This window comes from Acomys russatus, chromosome 12 (assembly GCF_903995435.1).
Source record: "Acomys russatus chromosome 12, mAcoRus1.1, whole genome shotgun sequence".
Lineage (NCBI taxonomy): Eukaryota > Metazoa > Chordata > Mammalia > Rodentia > Muridae > Acomys > Acomys russatus.
The window spans coordinates 18,399,603-18,416,979 of NC_067148.1; the positions used below are offsets into that span (position 1 = coordinate 18,399,603).

At 39.6% G+C, this 17,377-nt stretch overlaps 1 protein-coding gene across 5 annotated transcripts in view; it reads left to right on the forward strand.

Moving 5' to 3' along the window:
• Window positions 1-17,377, forward strand: part of Creb1 (cAMP responsive element binding protein 1) — a 55,738-nt gene that overhangs the window by 14,679 nt on the left and 23,682 nt on the right. For 3 of the 5 annotated variants that reach the window (XM_051153939.1, XM_051153938.1, XM_051153941.1), the window contains exons 2-4: window positions 3,827-3,948; window positions 10,711-10,857; window positions 11,541-11,582. In XM_051153939.1, coding sequence (XP_051009896.1) covers window positions 3,835-3,948; window positions 10,711-10,857; window positions 11,541-11,582 — 303 coding nt within the window. In that variant the 5' untranslated portion in view covers window positions 3,827-3,834. The remainder of the gene's footprint in view (window positions 1-3,826; window positions 3,949-10,710; window positions 10,858-11,540; window positions 11,583-17,377) is intronic. The other 2 variants (XM_051153940.1, XM_051153942.1) reach the window with 2 other exon arrangements.

Sequence of the window (17,377 nt, forward strand, 5' to 3'; positions counted from 1 at the left end):
GCAGGGCTGATACAGAGAGAACCCCTGTCTCGAAACCAAAAAGAAAAAGAGTTATGATTTAAAAAAATAGAATTGTGCATGATGGGTGTGGCAGTGATGGCAGTTAGAGGATGCATGTGTGGAGTCCATTTGGTTTTCTCTTTTTACTATTGAGGGGGCTTCTGGGAATCAAACTCGGGGTGCCAGGGTTGCATGGCAGGCACCTTTACTAGCTGAGCCATTGCCTCGGCACCAGTCTGAGTCCCCAGTCCCAGGGTATAAGTTTTATATTCTTACTTGTTCAGGACCCCACAAATTGTTTCTGATAGGTAAGTCTGTGCCTAGATACAACACTGGGGTTAATGGGAAAACTGAAGATGCTGTCCATGCTGCTGCAGTCTTGTTCTTCCCACACTAGAGGACATGAGCAGGCACGAGCTTTTGAGGTGTGACGTAAGTGCTCCTACTTCACGTGTCAGTCAGCTCAGGCCGACTGGCAGAATGGTGGTGATGTGCCTTCAAGGTGAAAACTAAGAGTGTCTGCTGCGGTTGAATCCAGGAACCTTCTCATCTGCCTAGCACCTACCAGCACTGTTTTGTTTGTTTTGTTGTTGTTGTTGTTTTGGCAATGACTATTTGTGCCATTGCCCATTTGGTTGGTATTTGTTAAAGCTAAAAGTTAACCGTTTAAAGCTGGCTCCTACCCTGAATAAGGGTCAGTAGCCACCTGAATGAGGTGGCAATAAAATACCAGCGGTTTAGTTGGAGACACCATACCAGTGAGAAAGATATTATCTAGTTGGGGTGGGGGTGGATGTGAAAATCACAGCCCTGTTTTGAGTGTCTTCAGCTATAATTACTTAAAATTTCTCTTTTATTGTAATTTAGTAATGAATCTTGCTTTCTGCACCAAAAACTCATAAAGAAGCTTTATACCTTAAATTAAAAAAAAAAAAAAAAAAGTAGTCTCAGGGTGTTGTCAATAGAAACAAGGAATGTGACCCATCTTAGACTGCCTTGCATCTAATGGTAGGTCAAATGGTAGAGTGAAATATGTGTGGGTAGCAACATAGCTTTATAAAGAAAAAAATGTGGCTTGGAATAAAGTCTTTTAAAATGATTGTATATGTTTCATTTACTGCTCCTGAAATGAGTACGTTGTCCCACATGCTGTTCCTTCAGGTCAAAAGTGTACATACATTTTGGGATAGCTAAATTGTTTTCTTCTTACATGCTATGTTTTTCTTTAAAATTTTAGAGTAAAACCGCAATGATAATTTAGTAAAGTTTCATAATTGGGTTATTTTAGCCCCTCCTCCCATTTGTAAATACAGAGTAAACAGTTTGCCCAAAATAAGTAATTTTATATTAAAAAAGAAAAGTGAGGTTTGAGAAAATGTCCATCAATGGGTCTCTCCAAATCATTATTGAAATACAGTTTTTGGGCTGTAGCGCAGAAATATTTTTCATGATTTTTGATATTCATGAGTTTTTTCTTAAACTTCAAACATTCTTTTTTGTAGTTATTTTTTAAGTTATGCTAACAAATAGTGAATGAGAACAGAGAAAGAGACAAAGAAGCACTCGGCTATACAACAAAGACAGGACCCAGAGTGCGTGTGGGTCAGCCTTGCGTACACAATGAGAAATACAGGTGGTGGTGACACATTGTAATAGGCCCTCCAGCTCCCCTTGGTCACTGCCTAAGCCCCAGATGCAGCACATCCGAGGCGACATAGGATCTGCCACCTACAGCTCAGAGCACTCATTCAGCATGATGCCTTTATTGAGAGATGTCTCAGTGTCTGGCTGGTGGACCCATGGGGATAGCACACATCTAGCTATGGCACTTAGGAGTAAGGGGAGTTACTGGTACCCTAGGAGTGTTTCATCCTTGCTGAAGATGGCAGGAGGGTGGTGACAGTAACAACCCATGACCAAGCAAGGGGCCTGTTGAGGTGCTTCATGATATCTGTCCATGGCCATGCAATGAGGCAGAAAGGGCAGCTGCTAGGACAGCACTCAGGCACCTCTTCAAACAGTCTTAAATCAAGCCAGGCATGGTGGCACATGCCTGTAATCCCAGCACTGAAGGACGCTGAGGCAGACAGGTGGATCTCTGTGAGTTTGAGGCCAGCCTGGTCTACAGAGCAAGTCCAGGACAGCCAAGGCTACACAGAGAAACCCTGTCTCAAAAAAGCAAGTAAACAAACAAGAACCACTCTCAAATCTATGTTTTCTAGAAGGAAAATAATCTTACCAGTACTGATACATAAAAATAGTACCAAATGGTGAGACTTGTCACCCTAGAGGAAATGCTGTAGATACCACTTCCGGCTTAGTGTTTAATTCCACACACCCGTTCCATGGACATACCTTCACATCTATTATTTTACTCTTTTTTTTTTTTTTTTAAATCATAAATGAGATTCTTTTCTATTAGTGTCATTACATTGTAGACAGGTTTCTTTTTATTGCATTAATTATTTTGATATCCCTCTTAAAGATAGTATTTCTAGTTTTGTGGTATTAAAAAACAAGTTCTACATCAAATACTTTTGAACTAGATTTTTGTGAACTAAATATTGAGAGTTTCACGTTGACTCATAGTTGCACTTTGGGTGATATTGGGGTGGCCATGGCAGTTACTTCTGAAATCCCAGGAGCTTTATGGCTGTTTTAAATAATGATGTTGTCAAGTCTGGCGACATTTTTATTTTGTCATCTGTGTGTTATGGATACTGGTACTTCTAAGTTTTTATATTAATTTCTGAAGGGGCATTTTATCTTCAATTTAAAGTATTATAAATAACGAGGTGTTGAATACTGGATACATTTTTGATAGTACATAATGATCATGAGGATGAATTTCAATTTTGATAATTAGCTTTAGAGTTGTTTGGTAAAGCATTGAGGTTTCTCTGTTGGAGAGATGAGTCTAGTTACCATTCATGATAAAATTCACTTTTGTCTGTTAGTATGTAGGCACTGAGTCGTAAGAGGGGTACACCAGAAGTATAACCTCCCCTCAAAAAATATTTAGAAAGGATTGCTTTCCTGGTTATCTGAAAACTTACTAAAATTTGTATGTAACTTCTGCAGCTGGAAGCTCTTCTCCCTTGGCTTTTGCTTCTCTCAGGTGCCAGAACACTACAGAAATATGTAAAACTCTTAGCAAAACAAGGTCTAAAAAGCACTAAAGTCCAGTGTTGACTTACCCAGAATTTTATAGTTAAACACAAAACGGTGTTCAGCTCCTCTCTCTGTGTGTAGTGCCGTGTTGTGCTCGCCATAGGGGAGGAGTGGAGCCTCAAGACTGTCTCAGTGTTTGGCCATTTATTCTACCTTTTACCTCTGTATCCCACTACACGGGCTTTTACAACTTGGGCTGCTTTGCCCTGTCAACAGTTACCTCCCGGGGAGCAGTTTACAGTTGCTCTGCTTCTTGCTCAGATAGGAGGATTTTGAGACTCTCAAACCTGACCCAGGCTCCTGCTTTCTACCCTCTTTCTGAACCTGACTGGTGCAGCTCGGGAGAGTCAGCTTTGCTGCCACCTCTCTAATCCTCATTAGTAAAGGGAAAGTCGAGAGAGGGACCATTCCTTATTTCCTGTTAGAAAGCAGAACCACCCAAAGGAAGACTTTGGATGTATTCATTGTTTGTTTTTGTTTTTTGAAGGTATGAGGGTTTCTAACTGAGCAGATGTCTGTTTTAACTAGATGTCTAAGTACGTTTACTAGCTGAACCGTCATGCAGGCCTATTTATAACTTGTAGTTTGCCTTTAAAGTCACAAAAGTACAAAGCACTGTAGTGCTTGTAACAAACACTCTTCCATATTATTGTAGGTAACTAAATGACCATGGAATCTGGAGCAGACAACCAGCAGAGTGGAGATGCTGCTGTAACAGAAGCTGAAAATCAACAAATGACAGTTCAAGCCCAGCCACAGATTGCCACATTAGCCCAGGTATAAAATATGTGGAGAGATTCCAAGCTGTGTCTCTTCCAAGAGCAATATGTATCCAAGAGAATTTAATTTTCAATAAAAATAGACATAGACTGAATGAAATTTTCTTAAGAATATCAGAATTCCTGCTACTATTAGCAATAGTGTATGTTTAGGAATTATAGTAATGATTAACATATTAGTAAAATGCATCATTAAACTTTAATATAGTATGTGTAGGGAGATGACCCAGAAATAATTACTTTTTTACTAACTAATTAATTGGCCCTCTCAAGGCAATGAAACCTTGATTATGACAGCTGCTTTGTTTTTTTAGTTTTATTTTGGTTTTGTTGGTTTTGCTTTTAATACCATATAGACTTACTTTGGGATGTGGGGGTGCAGTTAATTTGAAAGCTTAAGTTTATATATTCTTATACTAAAAAGCAGAATAAGGAAATTAATTGATGTGTGACTTAGTCCTAAGGATGATAGCGGCCTCTGTCCTGTGCATTTTAAACACATTTAGTCTGGTTTTGTTTGAAGTGTCCTGTCCTTAAGGCTGTCATCTCTTTTTTGTTCTCTCTTCCCTTTGCTGACATCTTTTTCTAGCTATTAGTGAAGCAATGCTTAACATAAACGCCAAATAAATAGAAACCTGCTAGGGTAAAATGTGGTATTTCCTTTTCCCATTTTTGGACACAGAATGTCCTGTGTAGCCTGGGGTGGCCACAAACTCCCAGAGATACACCCTGTGGATTAAAGGTGTGTATACTACAACGCTTGGCTGTTTTCCTCTTTACAGTGAAGGCTCTCCGAGAAAAATAATCCTGGCTAAACTTTGCTTTGTCTCCCTTCAATTTCTCCAAGAGCTAAAAATCTCCAATGGAGTTGGGCATGGTGGCACTAGGAGGCAGAGGCTGGCAGGTCTCTGTGAGTTCTAAGCCAGCTTGGTCTACAAAGCAAGTCCAGAACAGCCAGGACTGCAAGAGAAACCCGATCTTGGGGACGGGGAGGGGATAATCTCCAATGGAAGTGGCTGATGAGAATAAATCCTGGGAAATTCAGAACTCAGCCCAGCTGCGATGAGGGTGGGAGTGAGTCAGAGACTGGAACAGGAATTGTGAGTCAGAAAGAGTAAGCAGGCCGACTGGGTTTTCTCATAAGAGAGCAGGGTTCCCCTGCAGATGGCATGAGTGAAACAGCACCACATAGATAAGCTTGGGGATATGTTAGTGTATCAGATGAGGTGACACATAGTGCAGGCTTGGTAAAACCTGCACAGAGAAATCAGGGCGCATCTGAACATTTAGCTGAGCAGGCTCCTTAAGGATGGCACCCTTCAGCATGTCTTATGTCCTGCTCACCATATTCTTTCTGGCCTGGTTGTTCCCTGAGTTGACTTTATAGAGTCATCTTGGAAATGCTTTCTGCTCTCATGACTTTTTCTTAATTTGTATCCTTGATTAAGTAGAACATGTAGCTAACAGAATCTTGAGAAGAAAAGATTAACTGGCATAAGAATTCTTGGTAAGACTTTTTTTTTTTTTTTTTTTTTTTTTTTAAAGTTTTTTTATGGTCTACTTAATGTTGCTTACAAATTTTGAAAAGACTTAATTTTACTTCTTATATCTGTTATATTATAAAATCCTTAGAGCTCTACTTATAATGAGTACTAATAAATTGGTTTGTTTTTACTCTCTGTATTCAGTGGCTCTTTTATCGTGGAAACTCAGACCCTTGGTCTTGGGAGATTTCTTTCAATTAGTTGGTTGTTTTTTATATCTTCCAGAATCCTTGTGATCCTGCTATTATGCTTCTGGGACTGTGTTTTGTGGTAGTTGATTTGTTTGTTTGTTTGCTTGCTTGCTTCATATTCCTCATTTTCTTTGATGCTTTTTAGTCTTTTTGCTCTACTTCCTAGGAGTTCTTCAATACGCTCCATCCTGACTGCTGAGTTATTATTTTGTTATCATGTTTCCAAGAGTTCCTTTTGTTCCCTGGGTGGATCTTTGGTATTTTCATAGTACCCTGTGTTTCATAAGGCATTATCTTCTTTTATCCTCAGAAAGGGGGCATTTGTTTGGGGCTTCATTTTGAGTTTCTTCTTTTCACATGGCCATATAGCTCTTCATCTCCATTCTCCTTACTCTCCACTTTCCTTATAGAGGCCTTCACCAAATTGTTAACATTCTGGATGTCTGCTTGGCGTTAAAATGGGGCGAAACTAGGAGGTAGGATTGTAGCTTAGTGGGAGAGCGTATACGTACACATAGACAGCCCTTGGCTCATGCACGTGCAGTGATTAATAGACAGACCTAAAATGACTAATAAGCTACTTTGGAAACTTTGTGAATATACTTGGAGCCCAACAGCTCCAAACCATGAACTTAGCTGTTAGGCAGTGGTGGTCCTAACTGTTAGTATCTTGGATCTTCTTAAATTTGACCAGGTTCCCAGTGGTTTCACTAATCCTCTGTTTATATGAAAAGGACCTGGGAACCAAGAGAGAGAAGGGACCAGGGGTTTCATACTCACTTTCAGTCAACCTAAAGTGTTAGATGATTAAGACCCATCTGTATAATTCTCCATTCGTCTCTCACAGTGGGACAGACTTTTCTTCTACAGTGATTGAGAAATACTCATTTCTTCCAAAGAGCTTACAGTGCATCCTTTATTTATTTTCAGCCCTTCTTTTCATGCTGCTTTTTACAGTGTGGGAGCTCCTGAGCATCCGGGTTTTTGTGCTGCAAGTCAGGCTTTCCTTTCCTCTATGTTCTGACCATCTGGGGCCCTCTTAGTTTGTACCTGCTGATCCGTCTGTTCTCTAGCCTCCAAAACTACTGCCTTCTTTTCTAGTCTCCACACTTACACGATCATACATATAAAAGTGAAATCAGTTTCATGAAATATGATTTGGAATTGAGAAGGAAACATGTTCAGTTTATTATTAGGCAGTCCTCCAGCATTGAAGACTTGAAAGTGGAGTATGTGGTTGAACGTGGACTTTAAGAAAACTTAGCTTTTCTCCCTTCTTCTTGCCAAGTTACAGTTGTAGTTTTCATTTGCTCATCCAAGTTCCGTAACAAACACAGCACACTTACACAAGTAACCTTTTCTCTTTGGACGGTTTGGTGCATGTGTATAATGTGTTTGGGTCAGGGTCATCACATCTTTACCCTGCTGCTCTCACCAGGCTCCGTCCTTCCATGGTCTCTTCTAGTTTGATGCCTTTTCTGCTTGTTGTTGTTGTTGTTGTTGTTATAACCCACTAAGTTTGACTATGATTGCTTACATGAACATGAATGGGGAGTGAGCTACTGAAGCATGGACCGCTTGTCTGTGGCTATCCCGCTGAAAACTACGTCTGTCCCTCTCCCAACAACCAGCTAATAGTTCCTCACTCAGAGAACTTAGGAAGCCCTACCCCAATCCGGGATAGAGTGCTACCAGCCCCATCTTACACATGGCTCGTGCAGGTGATGAGAGCTGTAGTGAGCATGTTAGTGTCTCAGCTGTGTCATGTCCAGAACAGCATTTCTTCCCATCCTCTGATCCTTACATTCCTTCCACCTCCTCTCTACTAGTGTTCCCTGAGCCTTGGAAGAAGGTGTATATCATAGTTTATGAAGACAGTGCATTGTGTCCCTAGGCTGGCCTCTCACTTGGAATAATAGTCCCGCCTCAGCCTCCTCAGTCCTGGGATTACAGAAATTCACCACCACATGCAGATGAGGATGTAAAATTACAATAAATCTAAGTAAAAAGTAACAATAGGACTTTATTAAACAAATAACGAACTTCTATTATGTAGCCATGTTTTTACTAAGACTTTGCGAAGATACTTATGATTATTTAAAAAAAAAAAAAATAGGTTCCATGGTAGTGTGTTGTAAAAATTGAATGCATCTATGTGTCTTGAGAAACATCTGTCAAGCACGTCTCACTTGTGACCAGGCCACAGGCTTCCCAACTTAGTTGTGAATGTGGCAAACACGTTTGTAAGTGGCAGCATTACAATGTCAAATTAGGATGCCTGTGATCGGAAAGTGCTTGCCTAGCAAGCACAAGGCTCTGAGTTTAATCCCTGCCACTGAATAAAAATAGCTAGAACACAGCAAAGGTTGTATAGTAGTTCTGGTAGTAGGAGTGTGAGGGGTGTTGTAGCCAGGCCTTGTGGGACAGGCCTATGATAACAGCTTCTTGCGAGTCTGAGGCAGAAGGACCACAAGTTCAAGGTCAGCCTTGGTAATCAAGTGAGTCCCTGCCTTAAAATTGAAAAAGAAGGATTGGTGATACATGCTGGAGGATGTTTCTGCTTCCCACCATACAGACAAGAAACAGGGAATTAGGCTTATTTAATACTTTATTTTAAACTTATATGTCTATGTAAACTTAAATGTGAGGCGCCTTGATGAATAACTGGCATAGAAGTCACTGGGTTAACTTGTTATGCTCAGCCTTGAAGGATGCATGGAAGATGACATTGACACACTAATTGCTTCAAACATTCAAACAGCTTTCCTTGGGATTAAGATGAGATACTCAGCTCGTAGTAACTGTATTGCTGAGCCTTTCAAACTTGAGGGGACAGGATCCTTAGTTTCTTCTTAGATTCGTCATTATAAACAGAGTAACCTATGTGGCTCTGAAGATAGTCCTGGCATCACATTTAGAAAACCAGGTAAAACTAGGCATGACTTAAGGTAACCAGAGAGAATAGGACTAATACAAAGGTTTGTTTGTTTGTTTGTTTGTTTTGACTGTCTGAGAAAGGAAACTTCTAGCTTTGTTTGGTTGGTTGGTTGGCTAGTTGGTTTCATGTGCATTGGTGTTTTGGCTGCATGTATGCCTGTATAAGACCCCTAGAGCAGGAGTTACAGACAGTTGTGAGTTGCAGTGTGGGTGCTAGGAATGGAGCCTGGGTCCTGTAAGAACAGCCACTGCTCTTACCCACTGGGCCATCACTGCAGCCCCAACACTTCTAGTTTTAATCTGTGTGGAAAGACACTTATTTCCCTTGACTTGAAGTGTCCACTTGTTGCTGTGCATCTCTGTGGACGCACAGTCGCCACTACACCTTTCATTACAGCCCCGCCACCCCAAACCTTGATCCTCTTTAGTTCTGTTTCAATTGGCACATTTGCCTATTTTCTTTCATCTTTAATTCCTTTCCAAAGCCAGTCATCCTGAAAGCCCTTCTTGGTCTGCCTCTATCCAGACTTTCATAAGTTGCTTCTCTCTGCCCTGTCCTTACCACTTATGGCCCTATTTCTGGCCTTTATCACTTTTCTCAGGGATAGGCTTTCTCATGGTACCCCATCGCCAGTTTTCTCTCTCTGAAGTGTGTCTCTGTCATTCAGCTAAAATTCAAACCTCACCATATGCTTTTTAGTTTAAAAAGCCCTTTAGCAATTCCTCCTATATTCTCAGAATAAATAAAGGTTATTTTGTTTTTGAGACAGGGCCTTGAATGGTCTCAGTCTGGCTTTGCTTGAATTTACTGCAATCCTTCTGCTCCAACCTCTTTAGTGTTACTATTAGCAACAGGTACCACTCATGTTGAATAAAACACAGGATTTTTGTTTTGAGACAGGGTCTTACTGTACGCCTGCTTACATGGAACTCAGAGTGAGCTACCTACCTTTGCTTCCCAAGTGCTGGGCTTTAAGGCATGTGCCACCACACCCAGCTTGAAAGCTTTTTTAATGTGACACACAGAGAGGTTTTATGACTAGACCATTGAATGAAGCCTTTTCAGACCTGTTATTGTATCTCTACTTCTGACCCTGAGTAGCAGTGTCTGTCTGTCCTCCATTACACACACATGCCCGTGTCTGTGTGTACATGCTGCACATGGGCCAATAACTTTTTTTGAAAGCAGGGACCTATATCTTTCCCATTTTTGTGGTTTTTATTATAACATTGTTCTTGGTACGTGACTCCTGGTTACTATTTACCAAATGAGCAATAAAATTTCTATCTTAACTATGTTGGAGCTTAGGAATGATAAATACTATTTGATAGACATGTCAATAAATTTAGGACTTGGACATTTAGTTATTAAAATTGCCTTTTTTGTGCTTCAAGAAAAAAAAGTTTTATATTCTTTCAGCTCTGCTCCTTTATTCATCTGCCTGTTACCAAATTAATGTTTTTTGAAATGGGAGGAATTGAAATATTTTAATTACAGTGCATGTACTTTCTTGTTAATGAAAAGACATGCTTGTAGTTAGTCTAAAGTAGAATACTAAAATGTATATTTTAATTTGTTGTTCTAAACTTACTTCTTTTTGCCCAGATTTGAAAAGTTAAGATTTTAAAACATGGTTTAACACCAGAGTGTTCTGAATACATTTATGCTTATGGCCAGCATGTCTGTTGTTGACCTTACGTGAATTCATCTCTTAGCGTAGCTTTGCCTTTTAGTAAAGATAATCCTTACACTTAGCCTTTAATTTAAAGAAGAATAGAAAAATTGGATATAAAAAAGCAGGTCGAAAACTGGAAAGTACCATATGAATGAGGTGTCTCTTAGCCTCCCACTGCATGTTTTGGTGCTATGTAAAATAACTGGCATTTATTTTCCTGTCACTTGGGATGGGATGAAATGAAGAGGGGAGGTGAGTTACAGGGTGTATTAAGTCATTGATTTCTTCCACGTGGTTGAAGTACTTATCAAGTAGGAAGGTCATATTTTTTGCTTACTAGGACTTACTTTATATTAACCCTGAGTAGTCCCCGAGGTTTCCGTGATGGTAATTGCTGTCCGTGTTCCCATAGGTATCCATGCCAGCAGCCCATGCGACATCATCTGCTCCCACTGTAACTCTAGTACAGCTGCCCAACGGGCAGACAGTCCAAGTCCACGGAGTTATTCAGGCAGCCCAGCCATCAGTCATTCAGTCTCCACAAGTCCAAACAGTTCAGGTATGTGTATAAAAAGTTCTGCATATACTTCAATAACTTGTTTTTGGCCATTTATGTCTCCTTTCATTAGATGTACAAACAAGGACACATCTAGTTTAGATTGATTTTACTTGATAGTGAAGAACTATGCAGTATCTGTAGGACAGGCCTAAAGAAAATTACCTTTTTTTTTTAAGCTATAGAAGAAGAAGCATTTCTTTAGAGAGCTAGATATTAAATACATGCGATACATGGAAGTGTTGGGGAAAGACCATAGGACTGATGTACCTCAGTTAAGGAAAGTTAACTTAAAATGAACCTAAGTGTGTATGGGGAAAGGCTCGATAAAAATTACTTGATAACCTTAGCTGTGATAGGATTTGTACTTAGAGATCACATCAGACATCATATTGGCTGTGAAGAGTATATAACTTTAAACAATAATACATGCAGGAGGTGCATCATAAGGCTTCTTGATTCTATCACATATACTACCTTGAGTCTTCGGAGAGTTTGCTCTTTTGGGGTGAAGGGAATAAAGGCACTCTAGATGTCTGAAGGTGACTGCGTAGGTCTAGGGACCCAAGAGCAGTAGCAGTATAATTCTTGCAATTCAGCTGATTGAAGGAAAAAAAAAAAAGACTGAACATTCATGCAAGTAGGCCATAACCCCAGCCTCCCGTTTCATATTTTTTACTTCACAGTCTTCCTGTAAGGACTTAAAAAGACTTTTCTCCGGAACTCAGGTGAGTCCTAGGTCCTAGATTTGAAGAAAACTATTTTTAGAAAGGAAGGTGAGAAATTATTTCTGTCTTTGTCCTTCTCTATGAACGTGGAATTTCAAGGTTTGAGTCGAACTCTAAGCCTCGGTGTTGTACCTACTCATCGCTTGGTTATTGCTTAACTCCTCTGTGACATTTCTCCTCCAACTGGCAGTCCAGAATTGCAAGATCACATTAGGAGAAAGAAAGCTTTACCTCCTGCGGGCTGTACAGTTAGATATGAATGAAGCCTAGTTGCTGAACTACTGTGTGGCTGGCCAGAGTATATATGCCTTTTAAAAATTGTGACCGGGTGTTTCCAAGAACAAAGCCGATCTAGTTCTTCTCTGTCAAGTTACTTCCTCTCCATTCTCTTTCCCACACCCTTCCTACTTTAAAGAAGATTTCCAGGTTCAACAAGCTTCTGTTTATTAGTATGTGGTGTAACATTTGATTTCTCTTGCTCAGCCTTGGTTGTTTGCTTCTGGCTGAGAGAGAGCTGTTGTGTTTTCCTTGTGTGGTAGCCAGAGCTGACTGATATTTTTGCCAAGGGGAGCTTTGCTTCCTCCTTTCCTGGAACCATTCTGTTACTGTTACCATGTCAGGTTCATGAGCTTTACGCCGAGCTATTGAGATGCTGTTACGTCCTCTACTTTTTCTTGCCTTTGTGTTTGATTCACTTTTAACACTTAAGGGAGTAGAGAACTGTTGTCATGTAAAAATCCTGAAGTTACCAATTTCCTGAAGATACTGGCACTTATTAACAAGTCGGTGACAGTATCATCCAAGGAAAGGCCTACTTCTGAGAAAGCACCATGGTAAGAAGTAGCCTTCGCCTTAGTTTCTATTTCACTGAGCACTGCTTTGCCATCCTCCATATATCTCATTACTAACTCCAGGCCTGAACTCTTCCCTAGAACGTAGTGGGGAGAACTTGGCATGCCAGTCACAAGTTGTAGAGATTAGACTGACTTTGGATAGTAATAAGTCACGTCACATTGAACATAAATGGCCCTTATTTTCTCTTTTTCACTTACAAAAGATTTTTGTTAAAAAAATTAAGCTACAAAATACAAACTGTGTATTACAGTTTTTAGTTAAGAAAATATGTTTAATTGTTGCTTATATTCTTAATTTTAATCTTATTTGGGGGCGAAATAATTTAAATCCAGGTAATAAATGTCCTTAACTTGGATAGAAATCTTTATTTGTGTTTTCAAGGATACATTTTTCATTATAGTGAGTTCTACTTATAACTCCAAAAATAAATGTTTGAAAAAGAAAAGTTGGACTCCTTGAAACCTGGACTATATGGAGATGTAAATGTGTGTTTCTTTTTCATTAAATACTGTAAACCAGGGAGGATGTGCTTAACTTTGATGGTTATCTGAATCAGCTAGCAATGGTTAGTGTTAATAACTAGGAAGTAGTGGTTTACAAGAGGTTATCAAACAGAGTGAAAGTGTCCCTCAGACTTGTAGATGGTAGAACGTTAGTGTTGCATAACAAAGTTTCCAAAATATACAAGATACACATCTCTTCATGAGAGAGTCAGACTAGTGGGGCTTCTGTTGATATATTTTAACATAGTAATGTTAGAGACTGAGCTATGTTAATATTTCACATATACCTTACTGCTCTAATTCTTATATGTATCTATCGCACCTCACAGATAATGTGACATTTCAAGAATAATGGCAGTTTCACAGTATATATAGAGTTGGTAGTGGAGTTATCAGTTTGCGCCACATTTCAAAATAGTGCTGTCTAAATGTACCAGAAAGGATTTATAGGTTTTTTTATCTTTAAATTATTATATCCATTTCTTCAAAAAATGTTTATTGATCACATGCTATGTGCCAGTCATTGTTCTAGGTGCTATCAAAGACAGCAGTGAACAAACAGTACATCTCTGTTCTCATGAAGATCACATTTGAGTGAAGAGAGACATACTATGAGAAAATAAAATATGTCAGGTGAGGATAAGTGTTGCAGAGGTTAATAAAACAGGGGAAAGGGCAGAGAAAGATGCAAGGGGAAGGGTGCTCTAACTCATTTCAGGTGGTTGGGGAACACAGTGAGCAGAGACCAGAAGCAGTAAAGGCAGCTGAGCAAATGATAAAAACAATCCAAAGATGTGGAAGTGAGGATGCTTGGAAACTGAAAGAATAGTGTGATGCTGCTGGCTACCTAGGTAAAGCCAGTGAGGAGGAGAGGGAAAGTGGTTGGAGAGTCAATGTTGATAGACTCTTTTTAATACTTTGTGATATAATGGAGCCAACAGTAAAAACCTTGTACAACATAGTGGTTCTGTACTGTGGCCATCAACAGCATCACTGTCGTCTGATTTAAGAGTGGGCAGTGGGTTTGGGTGTGAGGGGATGTTTGGCTTTTGTTTTGTTCGTCCAAGACAACATCTTCCAAAGTTTCTGATCTTCTTGATGATGGCAAGCAAGGCTTTTGTTTTTTTGTGGTTTTTGTTTTTTTTGTTTTTTGTTTTTTTTTTCCAAGATAGGGTTTCTCTGTGTAGCCTTGGCTGTCCTGGACTCACTTTGTAGACCAGGCTGGCCTCGAACTCGCAGTGATCTGCCTGCCTCTGCCTTCCAAGTGCTGGGATTAAAGGCGTGCACCACCACGCCTGGCCTGGCAAGCAAGGCTTTGAAGGGATATTTTACCTAATAGAAATTCATCTGTACTATCATTTGGGGGAGGGGATGTTTTAGCCATAAATGAAAGAATAATTAATTTTTAGAAAAAAAAAAAAGCTGTGGGGAGAAATTTAAAAATGCTTTCTTAACCTTTTCATGGTAAACAATGAATGTACATTTGCTTTCTTTAAAAATTCATATCTATACACTTTCAAGCCTTAGATTTTTCTTGGTTGTATCAGAAGTCTTAATCTCAGTAGCTTTTGAAGTTTCCTACTAAATATGAAACTAGCTGGGCATGTGACCACACCTTTAACACTGGCACTGGGGAGGCAGAGACAGGGGGATGGATCCCTGAGTTTAAGGCTGGCCTGTTCTACAAGGCAAATTTCAGGCCACCCAGAGTTGTATATAGTGAAATCTTGTGCAAATAAGAAAGAAGGCATACCTTCTTGCTAGAGTGCAATACAGTAAGGAGCTTAGATTCAGAGATAAATACATTGGATCAATCTCATGGACAGCGTACCTCATTGACAGATGTAAATGAAGAAGAAAAATTTAAAAGCACAGCTAAAAGGCACTTAGTTTTATTAATGTCTGCATTTGGAGTGCTCTTTCAAACTGGTAGGTATCTAGTCACATTTCCAAAAACTTCAGCCTAGGTGGGCAGGGTAAGCGTCACTATATACTGTTACTACAGTCCTGTCAGGCTCTGCCTCAGTGCCGGGATTAAAGGCATGCACCTTTGTACCTGACCCAAATCATGCTTGAAGGAGGTTAATAAATAATACTTTTGTTTGGTTTTTTGCTTTATTTTTGTTTTTTTTGTTGTTGTTGTTGTTTTGTTCTTTTCTTGAAGCAGGGTTTCCCTGTGTAGCCTTAGGTGTCACAGAACTAGCTCTGTAGACAAGGCTGGCTCCCAACTCACAGATAATGCCTGCCTCTACCTCCTGAGTGCTGAGATTAAAGGCATGTGTCATCTCTGCCTGGCCTGGCAAGCAAGGCTTTGCCTGGCTGTTAGTTATATTTTAATGAAGCACATTTAATGATATTGTTCTTACTATTAGTGAAAAACTTAATTCTACTTGAATAAATTAAATTATTTAATATTTAGCCTATCCTAAGAACTTTTTAAAGAAGTAAAACTTAAAATTTACAAATAAATATATATGCCCATATGAGATTTTCTTACTTGTCTGCATGTATGCCTGTACAAGATGTTCCTGTGAATGCCAGAAGAGGGTGTCCTAGGGACTTGAGTTAGTAATGGTTGTGAGCTGCCATGTGGGTGCTGGGAATTGAACCCAGGTCCTTTGGAATTGCAGCTGGTATTCTTACCTGAGCCATTTCTCCAACCCTCGGTTTTCTTGTTTTTAAGGGAGATAACTATATCAAGTTTTAAATCAATATTCTAGGCTTTTACTAAGCTTTGTTGATCCATTGAGTGCAAAATTATCTAAGCCAGGAGTCTTAACCCCAGCCAAGCAAAACACTCAAGTTTGCAAAGGATTGTATAGTTTTAATAATGCTTTATCATTTCTTAGTTTCTAGTCACTGTATATATAGTTTATTTATAAAAATATAAATAGTTTATTTATAAAAATAAATCATGGTTTTGGTTTTTTTTGAAATGTCCAGACTCTTAGAAATGACCAAATGTGAAGACCTATTTAAGGAAATTGGGGAGTCAGTCTTTAAGAGACATGGCAGGAGGTATGAGGACAGGAGGGAGATTCTGTTACTGGCATATGATCATCGTGGAACCTGTATTTGAGTTTTCATTTTATATGGTTACTTTTAATTTATTATATGTTTTTTGAATAGTTATAAAATTGGATTTTGATGATTTTATTAGTATTAAAAGCATATATCCTGCATGTTTTAAGATTTCATTTTTCAAGAGCAGCTTGTATCACAGCAAAATAGAGAGTTACAGAGTTTTCCCCACATGCATAGCTCTTCCATGTTAACACCCCCACACACCAGATTGCCACATTTGTTAGAACTGCTGCATCATAATCATCTCAGTCCAAGTATAACGATGGAACACAGGCTCCTTGGTGTTGGTCCGTTTTACAGTCATGTGGTTTGGGTTTTTCTCATTTTAGTTAATTCTTTCTGTCTGAATTGACAAAATGGTTTAGATAGGAGAAGGGCAACAAAATCTACCGAGTTTGTGTGAAAGCTGCAACTAAAAAAGCAATATTACATTTCAAAGCCAATTTATACTTAGTTTATTTATATATTTTGATTTTTGTTGTTGAATCATATAGCCCAAGTTGGCTTTGGACCTACTATGTGGCATAGATGACCTTAAACTACTGATCCTCCTGCCTCCACCTCCCCAGTACTTGGTTTACAGGCACAAGCCACTGTACCTACTTTGATATGGTGCTGGAGATCAAACCCAGGGTTTTGCTCATGCTAACCAAACACTCCACCAACTGAGCTCCATCTCCAAGCCCAGCATGTGAGTAGCCAGCTCCGAGAGCTTGTTTCACTGAGTTTGAACATGAATGAGGTGTTCCTGTGTCAGTGTGTGTCCTTAAGATCCTGGTAGTTGTTACAAGCAAGGGCATGGTAGTACATATCTATAACTCCAGCACTTGGAAGCAGGGCTGGAAGGACTGTCTATTTGAGGCCAGCTTGAGTAGCCAGGAGAGACTCTGCCACCCTTTTCCCCCCAGGGGAAAGTAATAAGATAGTTGTAAGGATAGGGTATATCATCTGTAAGAGCCAAGCAGAGGTAGAAAGAAAGCCAACGGGGAGCTAAGATTAGCAAAATTAATTATTCTTGATATAGTAGTGCCCACAAGAATTTACTTATTGGCTGTTGACTTTCTCTTATTCTTTTTCCCCCCAGTTCTGATCTTCTGTTTATCTGTGAGAACATTTGTGTAGAAATACTTAGAGGCTGGTTGTAATAGCTAAAGCATTCCTTATTTCTCTCTGAAGAAGTGAGCGTATGCATCATGTAGTGCTATCAGAGCCAAGGGTGTCCACCCTGGAGTCCTTGAGCTTTGGCATGTCTCAGGTTTGTCTGAACATGGTTTGCGTATTGCTGCTGCTGACTATTTTAGAGGTGGTGCTGACCCACACAGGCTCTCTCGTCTTGCTGAAGTCCACTTGTCA